General features: G+C 28.8%; 1 protein-coding gene across 2 annotated transcripts; it reads left to right on the top strand.

Moving 5' to 3' along the window:
* Positions 1-10,384: 10,384 nt before the first annotated feature.
* Positions 10,385-12,853, top strand: LOC149056008 (uncharacterized). 2 transcript variants are annotated; one of them, XM_089227699.1, is made up of 3 exons: positions 10,385-10,995; positions 11,407-12,347; positions 12,485-12,853. In XM_089227699.1, exons 1-3 carry the CDS (start codon positions 10,944-10,946, stop codon positions 12,803-12,805), a joined length of 1,314 nt encoding a protein of 437 aa, XP_089083825.1. In that variant the 5' UTR covers positions 10,385-10,943; the 3' UTR covers positions 12,806-12,853. The 2 variants fall into 2 exon arrangements, with proteins under 2 accessions (XP_089083825.1, XP_089083826.1); XM_089227700.1 differs by having other exon boundaries at positions 10,392-10,995; positions 11,796-12,347.
* The last annotated feature ends 222 nt before the right edge of the window (positions 12,854-13,075 follow it).

The following is a 13,075-nucleotide window of genomic DNA, read 5'->3' as shown; positions in this document are numbered from 1 at the left end:
TGTAGTTTAATATAAATTTATCGACACCTTTTATTATATTTAATTATACAAATTTTATAATTTTAGTTCGATTTAAATGTCTATATTGAGTAATAAAATACCCATGATGAAATATGTTATTTATATAAACTATACAATACTAAGCACCTATTATACCTAAATAATTCCGTCGTTGTGTGTGAATTATGGATTATTGAGTTCTGAAATAAACTAAAATGCCTAAAAATAAAGTGTGTAATGTCATCTAACAAATTGTTTTCAAATAAAATTCTTTAAAGAAACCAATCTATACTATAAAAGTTTTCGATATATTTAATTTACTGTCTAAGAATACTTCACAATTTTGTGTCAAGTACCTTTATCATATTAAACTGAAAGAAAATAATTAATTACCTAATTACTTATTTTGCAGAAAACCCTTGTAAGGTTCAGTGATTAATGCACTTAAAATACGAATAATCTTATTTTAAAAACCTACAAAGAGCATTTTATTTTAGTTTAGTGTTAAATAATATTATATATTATATAATTAAATTATAATAATGTCCAACATAACTTATAAAAATATAAACTTATTAGTTATAAACTAACAATATATATATATATATATATATATGATGTAGTAATGTAGTATATTTACACATTGTACGCAATAATTTTTCTAACAACTAATAAACAAATTAAAATTCGAATTTGAAAGCTTCATTTTTTTTCGATTAAATTTATTTGTTGAAGGTCCAATATGTATATTTAAAAATTGTATTAATTCATATAAATTGGATTATTTTTTAAACCTAATAACAATTACACTGTAATAATATTGTTAAAAGTGAAATAATTTGTTATCATTTTTAAAAATAATTCAATGTATAGGTTTATGATTCTGTTCAATTTACTAACACAAATCATTGAATTGAGATAAATATATTTCGTATTTATTCGCACACCTACATTATAGGTAATTTATAAATTATTATATATTTGTACTAAATTGTGAGGCTATTGAAGCCATAACAAAAAAAAATTAAAATTAAAAACGACATTGCACATTTTCTATGACAATACAGCTAATTATAATTTCGTTAATACATTTTTTTTTAATTCTAATAAACTGAGTTTAAACGTTTAGAAGGGTTATTTGAAACCCCATTTTTGAATATTTTTTCAACGGTTCATTTGTGTAATATACGCAAACATTTTTCTCTACTTCCCTTCAGGCCAACGCGTGCCGATATTATGCAAATGGTTATCTTCTTTTAATTCTCCGTTTATGACGTTGGTTCTCGGCTAAATCCGGCTGACGAGATCCTATTAAATCGCGCTTTGGCCAAAATGTAAACGCCAAAAACTGGCTGTGTTATATGTGAGGGGAGATAAGTGAACCCTTTACTCGGTCATGGAGTTGATGTCTAAATAATTAGGTATACGGTTGTGTCTCTTTTAGGAACTTCACTACTACTTCCCTAACTTTTACGATAGTTTTTCTCCCTTCTACCCGTTCTCTCACGCTCACTCATTGTTCCACGTTTATTGTTTGTACAATGACGCCATCACAAATCTGGTGTAAAAATTGATAATGTTTGCCATTTGGAAGCTGCTAGAACTCAGATAAGAGCGTATTAAACATGGTTTGGCTGGCTCCAGTGATAGATCGGTAGAAATTTAACTGATAGCGGACGATTGTTTGTTAACCGCGTAAAAAGATATTTATTATTTCATAATATAATTTACAATTAGGTCGTTGTATACAAAATTACAATAAAAATAAAATTTCCCAATGCAGTGTAAAGTATTCTTTAACTGGATTAGATTTATAGTAACCAACTGCAATAAGATAATAATTTGAATTTCAAATTATTTGAAATAAAATAATTTAATTGGTCAAACATTTATTAAATCTTTTAATAATTAGTAATAAAGTATAATAAAATATTATCATTTTATTGAAACAAAATTATGAATATTCAGTTGAAAAATACAATTAAGTATCTAGCAAGTAGTTATATCGTACTCAATATTAATATATTGTATGTATAGGTTTATAAAATAATAGTTATTATTAGAATACAGTTAAATGTTAAAAACATGATAATAACAATTAATGGCTTTAACAATGGATTTTACCTCTGGATATGATTGCAGAAGTTAAAATAATAGTGAAAATGTCAGTAAAGTTACAAAAAGTGCTTAATATTTTAAAACAAAGAGTTAAACACTAAACTTTATGTATAACAAATTTTATGCAATAAAGTATACTTATAAATTGTACAGTATATTATTATTGCCTAAAAAGTATTTTAGTTAAATTGTTTGATTTTTGGAAATGTTGCATTCCCAGGAAAACAATAATTAATAATTTTAAATATGTAATTAATCTGTTATCATTTAAAAACTTTTCCATTTTTGATAGAAAAAATACCAGAATATATCTATAACTAAGTAGGCATATAAAATATTAACATAATATTATTTAAATTTTTATTAATACAAATAATATCCTATTCAGTCTTATTTTATTAGTTTAGAAAATGTACTATATAGAATATGAATTACTATAATTTGTAAATTGATACTTATGTTTTTTTAACATACTTATTTAGTGAATTATACCTATCACCTATATTATTTAATATTAAATGTTTTATATATGCATAATAAAATAATTGGTAATATTATTGATGTATATTATTTTTTATTAAGCTTTTTTAATATTTACCACTTCTTTAATCTATGAACTTAATAAAACCATTAAAATTTAAACATTTTAAATTAAAAATCCTTTTTAAAATGTGTACGATACGTCGACACTTGAACATGACCACGGTTTATCAATAATTATGAGAATGGCCGCCGTTAAATCTGGTCAATTAGGGTTGTTTTTTTCGTGACAACCCTCGAAAATCGCTGTCAACCAATATATTACCACGGTAGCGCCCTTCGATGAAAACGTTTAAAAAATAAAATAAAAAACGTACTAAAACTTATTTACACGTCTAACGCTCGTATGTTGACACATCATTGACCTTTTTTTCATTTAGCCTGTCATGGTTGGCTCTTGCAGGCTGTTTGCCTTTTCGTAATTTTCTTTTTTTCTATTAAAAAAAAAAAAGTAAATAAATAAATAAAAAAAAAACACAAATAAAATCAATAACGACAAAATGATATGGTATCGGTCCGTTGGAGATAAAAATAGTTTAAATGGGAGAGAGAGGTCTAGTTATCAAGGATCCCTCTACAATAAAATAAAAACATACATATCAGATGTTTATCGGTCACGTGTCAAGTGCGAATCAATTTCGACAATGCAAATATCTGCCACCCCTAAAGTATTTTTTACATTTGATTTTAATTTGCTTTATCATAGTAGGATTTATCCAAATCAAAAAGCACGTTGGTTTTTCAATTATCATTTTGTGCATACACCGTGTTGACCTGCTGGGTGTCCTAGATATCTATATACAGCAAATCACATTCCCGACTTGGGGGAATTGAAAATTTATCGCCAATTAATCGGAATTTATTATTTTATTATTATATAACGACGTGATGTGTACACATGGTGATAAATCACCGAATAGTGGAGTTTTTCACTAAACGTGTTATATTAATCTTGTTTTTAGAATGCATCTGTTTGAATTGAATCTATATATATATATATATATATATATATATTATAATATATAGGTACATCGTTTCGTTCTAAAAATGAATTAATTTATAAAATACTTTCATTGAAAAAGAAAAATTTAATAACTACAATATCTATATAATTTTAAATATTATATTTTCGGGTATAATAATAATTAGGGCATGGATGATGTTGCATTTGCAACTTTTTTGCTACTTTTTCAATTAATTGCTAAGTAAATTACGTAAGTAAGTAAATACGTTTCATGTAAGTACGAATTCAAATCTAAAATTTTTAAGTGCAAGTTTTTTTTCAATTTTTGGGATTTTTCAATTTTATTGCAATTTTGTCGAATTTACTCAGTTATACAACTATTTTACACTTCACAGTCGTGTGGATATACTCATTAGACAAGGAAAATCGTTCGATGGTTTACTCGAAGAATTAACAGTAAGCGATTTAGTTTATTTTAAATACGCTCCGCTTACATCAACCGATATAATACGAAGCTTTTTGAGGTATTAGAACTTACTAGCTCCAAATCGAAGATGGTTTGATTTCGAAAATTTAAAACAAACACTTATAGTACAGTGAAATTATGTATAATATAATAAATTTATGATGGCATGATTATAATATGACGTTATTATTTTTTAGTGCAATAATTGGTATTTTTTTAGAGCAATACTGCAATCAATTTTACCATTTTTTTAGTACTACAACATCCGTGCACTAATAATAATAATAATATATTAATACATATTAAAGGTCAATATTTTTTTTATTTCTTATAAATATATATCATGGTAAAAAGCTAGTTTCTACAAAAAATTCGGCAGGATAAAATGTGTGTATATATAATATATTATATAGGGTTTGAGTCTATTTACAGAATAAAAAAAATGAAAAAAAGAATAGAGTGAATGGATTTTTCTTGACCCCTAAGAAGTTAGTCACCGTAAACATCACAAATACGTTTACTCTGGTGAAAAATAACGGTAGCTGACGGATAATTACATTCGAAGCGAAAAAGAGTATATACTCTTCTTTGACATTTCCATGTATTACGGCATTTCGTCCACGTCCGCATTCAAAAGGTGCCGTCTCTTTTTTCCCGTATCTCTCATTCCTTCTTAAAGGGCTTATTTGTATTCGTCGCGTGTCCGGTGTTGGCAACGCGAAAAGCCCCGCGATGCCAGAGATTTGATTGTCCCCACGACCTTTTTTTCAAGCTCTCCAATATTATACAGCAGGCACTGACATACATACATATATAGATATAAATATATATAAACACAGGAAGAGAAGAGCTTGCGTGGAAGTGAAGTAAAGAAGGGGTGGAACTATCATTGTAATGGCGTCGTGAGCACACTGGATTCTGATCGTTTTTCCGGACCAAAAGCTCGTGTATGTATATAATATGAAAGACCGGGAGATGTAGAAAAAAAATCTCCAGGGTAAGGTTTATCTTTTTGCGAAATTTTGTCATTGTCAACAGACCTGGAAATAAAAGTATAGGGTATTTTTTACTTTTTACTTCTATCAAAGAAATACCGAGACTTTAAAAAAATCTTGTTATCTATATTTTGGTTATAGTTACATGGTGTATACATTTACATGGTTAGAACTTTGTTAAAGTTTTTGCACACATTTGAACGCCATGTTTTTATTTTTTCTGCAGGGGGTCGACATTTTGAAAATTCAAAATAAAAATAATAAAAAAGAATAAATAATCATAATTCATTTTAATGTTGACTGTTCGTTTGAGATAAAGGGATCCCCGACAAAATAGCTCTTTACAAGTCCTCCGGGTGTTAGTAGCCGTATACTACAGATTATATTTTACCCGGTAATGTATTCAAGAGCCCCCGGGGGCCAAAAGCCATTCTTAAAAAAAAAAAAAAATAGTAGTGCTGTGTGTACGCGTAAATTCTATTCATTAAACCTACTCACCGTCACACGCACAGTAACAGATTACTCCAGAGACGTCATGCCGAGAGGCTTTTGCCAGGGGGGAGGGTTTCCCTGGACCCGTTGGCCGCCAAAAAAACTCGGCCAATGGTTTAAGTACCACACCTATTTTATAACCACCCTAGTCGTTATTTCCGTTGAGGTTTCGTATTACGTGTTACGCGCTAATGGAGAAGTATCTATTGTTTACGTAGTAACAGATGTTTGAATCGTAAATTATATACCAAAATTGACACATTAAAATGGGTGTAAAACTGTTGGCAAATGTATTCGGTCTGAGCCCTTTAATCTTTTTAAAAGTTTTAATTAAACGCTATTCTAATTACTCTTTAGAACCAAATTCAAGCCAATAATCTTTTTGGTTTCCATTCCACAAAGAATATGGAAAAAATCCTTTCGTTTGTTTTTTTTTTCACGTCTCCCCGCTTATCCACTATTCGTATAATTGGTCCGTTTCAAACTATAAAGAAAAGGTTAATTAAGGCTGAAAGAATATTAAAAGGAGTTTTGTGTAAACGAGGGCTTAGAAAGGGTGAACGAGAAAAAAATATCACTATTTTTTTCTCATCGCTCAGTCCAAACCTACCAATTGCTTGCCAATTAATTCACCATTACTAGTCAGGGTTGAAAAAAAAAGCAATAAAAACCAGCTACTCTTAGCTGGCAACGTTACAATAATATTCTTAATGCTTTTGCCGTTAAACTGTTGTTAATATAATATTATAATATAAGGAACAGAAAGTGTTTGTAACCTCTGATTACCTCTATATCTAGATGACTGCAAAATTTTACCGCAAAAATAATAAGCAAGTAGTTACTAACATACCTTTCAAATGGATAAGTAGACATTAAAACAAGAAAATAAATCTTACATTATAAGAGTTTATTTTGTATTTGTCAAATATATAGATCACGCGTCCAAGTGGTTAAGAAATAACCGTGTAATTTATCTGTATGTACTTAAAGGTGTTTTTTTTTTTAAATTACTTAAAAGCCTCAACAACTAAGGTTATTAGCTACCTAAAGGTGTATTTAAACTTATTTTTAATAGATTTAATACCTATATTAATATAGTTAATACATTATATAATAGGTACTTCATAAATTATTTAAGAAATAAATAATTACAATTTCTCAAAAAAACATTATTATTGTAAACTTTATTATAGTGTAGGTATATTCTAATATATAGATAATTATTACTTTTAAAACGGTATTATTGTAGTCGTTGATTACATTTAAATTCGTTATCGATAACTTAATAAATATGCGTATTTAGTTAAATACAATTATTTAAAATAATAATTGATAGGTTTTCTAACTATTGTTTGTTAATCCCCATATAAATAATTACTTATTATTTGAATGAATATGTGTAAAAACCACGGATATTCATTTTAAGTGTATATTATAAAATATTTGAATGTATTATATTTAATTGTAAAAAAATATCAAAATCAATGAATAGGTAAACTTAATAAAACTTCAAATATTGTTTTAAATGTTCTAAGTTACATAAAATAAAATGTATGTAAACCTATATTTATTTCTATATACGTCGTATTCAAACGCTACGCTAATTCATTTTTTTTTTTTTTTTTTATTTTTTTTTATTATACATTTATATAACTTGAAATGATTTATCAATGTAAGACATTTAAAAAAAAAATTAATGTTTATTTCTCGGACGATGTCTTGTTATCAGCTGGCTACAGACTTGCAGTATATTTATTTATATAAACACATAGGTAAACCTTATATAGAACACACCGCGCGTTAGTAATAATTTCCAACGAATCGTTTTTCGTACCACAACAATAGATATTATAGTTCTTTGCTAACACACGACCAAAAACAATTTATCCGCGTCACATATACTTTTTTTCCCGCCAGGAAATGGAATAATTTAAAACATACACGTTCTTGTACATATCTGATAGAGACGACTAGGTGGGGAGGGGTATTATGCACTGGTACAGCTACAAGCGAGAATATTCGGATACAACGATAGCATCTATACAAGACGGTTGGTAAACGGCCAGGGTGTTTGATTTACGCGACTCTCGTATAAGGCGTCTAACACGCCTACTTATACTTCGTGGCCTGCGCAGGGAAGATTTGTGGTGTGAATTCATCACGTTTGTGCCACGATGGAAGTGGCGAGGAAATAATATAGGGTAAATGATTTACGTCATGGAGTGCAAATCTAGTCAGGCAGGGAAAGCTGCAGTGTTTTAAAACGATATCGATTCCAAGCCATGATCACTGAATAATACGAATGTCGAGTATAATAATAATAATATGATTATTGTGCGTAATGGTCTCGTCAATCGAACGAATGAATAATAATGACCGTTGACCACACTTCATTTTATTTATCAGTTCAAAATATTGTATTTTACCACCATTTAGTAAAATATATCTTTGATCAATATACCATATTATCAAATTCAAACCACATAAGTATTTATTCATAACTTAACAGCGGAATATTTCTGATAAAATATCAGTTTTTATTGTTTTTAAAATTCGCGAATGACCGCTTTATGACTAATAATAGACAAAACAAATTCATCGACGTTCCCGAAGGTTTTGCCGGGTATTCGTTAATTTCCTATTTAGATATTTAGTCGTAATTTTACAACACAAAAGTCAAGGAAATCCGGTCATTGGAGTTTTAGTAACGAGTGGAAACGACAGAGGTGATTTTGAAGAGACAGTACAGTGTGTTTTATGGGACAACACAACAATGGGGGTCGGGGGTACGGATGGCGTGTTTGTGATGCGTCTTTTATATTATTCTAAAACAACAATCATTGATCAAAACAGACGAAGGCGGCGATTAGCCCAGGCAACACGCACCCACCCCAGCAGTCATTGTATACGTGATAATAATATTATTACCCGTCGGAGTCGGGTTTTCGAACAATCGCGCGGGTGCTCCCGTTTGTTTTACTCGGGTCGTAAAACCGTAGGACGGCCCGTTCTCTCTCCTGTACTCTTACTCGCTTTAGGCACTGACGATGACACGGTAACATTAATAATAAATATTATACAGTATAAAAATGACGACCGTTTTTATATTATTATTATTATTATGATTATTCGGATATTTGGCGGTGGCGGTGCGACCCTATTCCGAAATTGGCGGCCGGATTAAAAGCTGAGCAATAAAAACGACACGGACACAAGTACGAATAAAACATCACACACACACACACGAGTGTGCTTGCGAGACGAAGGGAGTGGTGAAAAAATATATATAAATTCTTTATTTTTCCTCTTCTGCAAATTAACCACGGTTGGAGGGGAAAGAAAAACTGGAGTAAACGATAAACTGTGCGAATATTATGGGTATGTGTGTGCGTGTGTTATAATACGCCATAAAGCTATTTTCTTTTGCTGCCTTCTCCCTGGGCGATGGTATGGGTAATCAGCAAAACGCCCGACAAACACCGTGGCGGGCGTGTAAATTATCGACTGGTTTTTACGACTTTTCGGGCACACGCGGGGTCATATTTTTAATGGGTAGGTACCGCCACTGACGCCGCTGCTTAATATTATTATTGTTATCCGCGATACTTGCGTCCGGTAACTTAATGTGTTCGTTTCACTTAATGTCGTTTTACACGCGTCGATGCACAAAGTTACGTAGGTAAATATTAAATAAAGTTGGGTTTAACGCTGGTTTGGAATAATAATACATATACATAGGTATACGCCATACGGTATTTTGATAACATTGCGTATATTTGTTGAAAATTAAAGTGATTTTAATATAATATTATTAAAATTACAAGTGTAGGTCGGTATTATCACTTATCAGATAATCTGAAAATGTTAGGTAAGGAAAAAAGTAAATTGATTTTTTTATTCAGGTTAATTTGCCTAATTAATTAAATTATATAAAATAAGTTAAGTGTAAAATACTGACAATAACCACCATATCAAAGTTTTATTATTTTTGTAAAAATATATATGACTTATATATATTTTGTTGCATAAAAGTTACCTATATACGGATAACTTTTTGGTTGTTAATTGACAAGTATAGTACATATAAAGTAATTAATTTTAAATTGTTTTTTGATTTACACTGGACCATGACTTATGGAGATCTAATTATAGTGTTGCTTTCATAGAATAGCATGACTATTTATCACATTTAAAAAATATATATATTACATACCCTAGTGTAGGTAAATATATAGCAAATCAATTATGAAATAACTTTATAAAATATTCTTAAAATCTAATCACAAAATTCAAAATCATTAAAAATTAATATAATTTAATATTTTATATCAACATAATATCACCATATTATTCAATATTGACATTAGAATGATTGATTAATTATGCAGTGGCTATAACTAATAAATAAAATAACCATAATATAGGTAATTATAGTTTTTTTTGTGTGGCTTCCGGGATTGCTTTAGCATTACATCGACACCTACATTATTGAAACTGATTTATGAACATTGAACATTATTGAACTTGATGAACATTGATTGTAGTAATTTATAGTTCAGACGAACAACAATAACAAACTACAAATGAACTTTTAAATAACTTTAATTTTACATTTTTATTCTGCGAACAGTCCTGTCTATTCATTTAAAAGAAAGTATACATGATTCTTTCTCTTAATACAGTTAAACATTATGTTTACCTCAATTTATTGAAGATATTTATTCGATTTAACAGTTGTACCTACAGTATTATTATAATTAGTAACTTGTTTATGCACAACAGGGCCTAAAATACTGTGTCCCCTGACACACATTGTGTCCCCTGAAAATCAAAGTGTGTCCCCTGAATGACAAATGTGTGTCCCAAGTTTTATAACACGTTTTTAGTTTTGATTGCGGAATTAAGACGTAATAATAACAATTTAGGAATAATTTCAACACAATTTTGTTATAACTTCATTTCAAAATAAATTGAGAATAATTATTATCAATTTTATACAAATATCGAGTGATAAGCATTTATATCTGATATCATACACTTTGGCTGGTCATTACACATTGTTCCACAAAACACATGTGCCTAGTTCCAATGGACTTTTGTTCCACAAAATTCTTGTTTCAAACGTGGGATTTTGTCTATAAATATACTATGTGGGTATTTTAAAATTGTTGAACAACATAATATTATTATGGTATTAGTGATTCTGAATTCTGATAGTAATAATATTAATCATTATTCATTATTATAATAGACGATAGTTAGTATCAACTAGTATTGTTAATAATTTAATATTTTTATTTACTGAACTACTCTAGCCTATTTAGCATTTTGAACCTAATTACCTATTTTATTTCTATACTATATTATTATGGACAAATATGTTATAAAAAAAAGAAAAACTGATAATGTTTCAATACAAAGTAAGTTCATATTAATTCAATATTGTGTAGGTAGTGTGTACTGTAACCTACTAAAAAAATAACTAGTAAGAGCATTGTAATTTCTATTTTATAGCACATTAAGTTATAATATTCTATTATGCCTATAGTGATATATAATTTAGTATATTAGGTATAACTCTACAGCATATTATATACCTAAATGTATTTTAATATGTAATATGTATTTATTTGAAGCCTAAAATATGTTGAAATATTTAAAAAAATTAAAGTTAGGTATTATAATTTATTATTTATTACAAATTGGATTTTAAAGAATTGACTAGTTATTTTGTCTTGTTTAATAAAATATATAACTGGCTAAAGGATCTACACACATAATAATGACTAATTTATTTAAGTCCTGATTTGAGTTTTCATTGTATTTTGTAGTTGGATTGTGTGCTAATGAACCCACTGTTTTTCACCAAAGTTTACCAAATAGAGTTGTTAGTGAAGTATCAAGTTCATCTTCGATTTCATCCTACTTTCACCAATCGGGACTAAGAACTAATGAATTGAAACAAGTTGCTCTAGATGAACAAAAAACTATGTACACACTTCCTAAGTATTTTGATGTCAGGTGGACAGAGTTTACTTATAATTTATTACTGAACATATTAAGGAATTGGAGAATCCTTGTTAAATACTTTATTTTAAAAAAACATGATAAAGATAATAAAACAAAGGCTGAAGGCTTTTTAAAAAATTTAACTGATGTTAACAAATTAAAACTGTTGTGTTTTTTTGTCGACTTGGGTTATTTGTATTCACGTTTTCAGAAACAAATCCAATCAGATGATGTTCTTATATATGATATAGCTGAGAAAAGAAATATATTAATACATTCTATTGAAAATCTAAGAGAACATCATTTACTCGGTGGATGGGAAAGTATATTAGAAAATGAAATTAAAACAATTGATGTTGAACCAGAAAATAATCACTCAAATATTATGTTAAAAGACATACAGTTATATGAAAAAAAAAAAAATTCCCGAAGAAAGTCCCATCATTTATTCGTCTCTGATACCCGTTCATTTTCTGCTGTACGAAATGATACATTGGAACATATTAAAACATTTTTAGCTGATCGACTAGATGCTGAAGAATGGAAGGCATTTAAACCGTTGGAACGCTTAAGCAATACAGTGACAGATTCGGAACTTAATGAATGCCATAAAATGATTTGTCCAGATATTAATTTAGTTGACTTTGTTACTAGCTACAGAGAAGCGTCTTACACATCAGAAGTTGCAGAAAAGAAAATGTCTATACAATTGTTAAAGTTATTTTTGTTAAATGAAGCTTGGAAACCATTAAGTATATCAGTGGTATGTATCAAGTGGTATATTGATTTACCTAATATTAAATATATTTTTTATTGTTATTTATTATTTTTTTAATCACATTTATACATTTAAACTATAAAATACAAAACAACTATTCTAAGTTAAAGTATTTTTTGCAGGGAAGACTGTTGGCTGCTAAACCCCACTCAGCCGATGTGGAAAGGTTAATTTCTTATTATAATGTTTTAAAAACGTCAGGTCGATCTTCCTTGTCACCGAATACTATTAAGGATTGTTTGTACGTCAAATTAAATATGCCATCCGTATCAGAATACAATCCAAAGGAAGCTGTATTGTTATGGTTGAACGAAAAACAACGGCATAGTAAGGTGCATGAAAAAGCGACCAACCAAGAGTGGTATCAAGGTGTTTTTCCTGAAGCTAAAGCTGATCGACTAAAGCAACCAACTGATGATTATAATAAGTGTTATTCATTTTAAGTTGTTACATATTAGTATATTACTATAATAAAATATTTTTAAATTATACTTGTATTTATTTTCTGTATTTTTAGTAACAATATCATATAAATATTATTAATGTGTAAGGTAATAAGTGGTACATAAAAGAAGGGGGGTTTTGGAAGTTACAACTTACACAGGTTTTTTTTTGCTATAAAAATGTGTCAAAGTTCAAAGTCAACAGTTAAATTAATAAGTGTGTCCCCTGAAATTAGATGTATTTTAGGCCCTGATGCACAAAATGTTAAT

This window comes from Diuraphis noxia, unplaced genomic scaffold, assembly GCF_037042655.1.
Source record: "Diuraphis noxia isolate RWA-SAM2 unplaced genomic scaffold, SU_Dnox_SAM2 contig0004, whole genome shotgun sequence".
Classification (NCBI taxonomy): Eukaryota; Metazoa; Arthropoda; class Insecta; order Hemiptera; family Aphididae; genus Diuraphis; species Diuraphis noxia.
The sequence above is the reverse complement of the archived record's forward strand: the minus strand, read 5'-3'. Positions and strand labels throughout refer to the sequence as shown.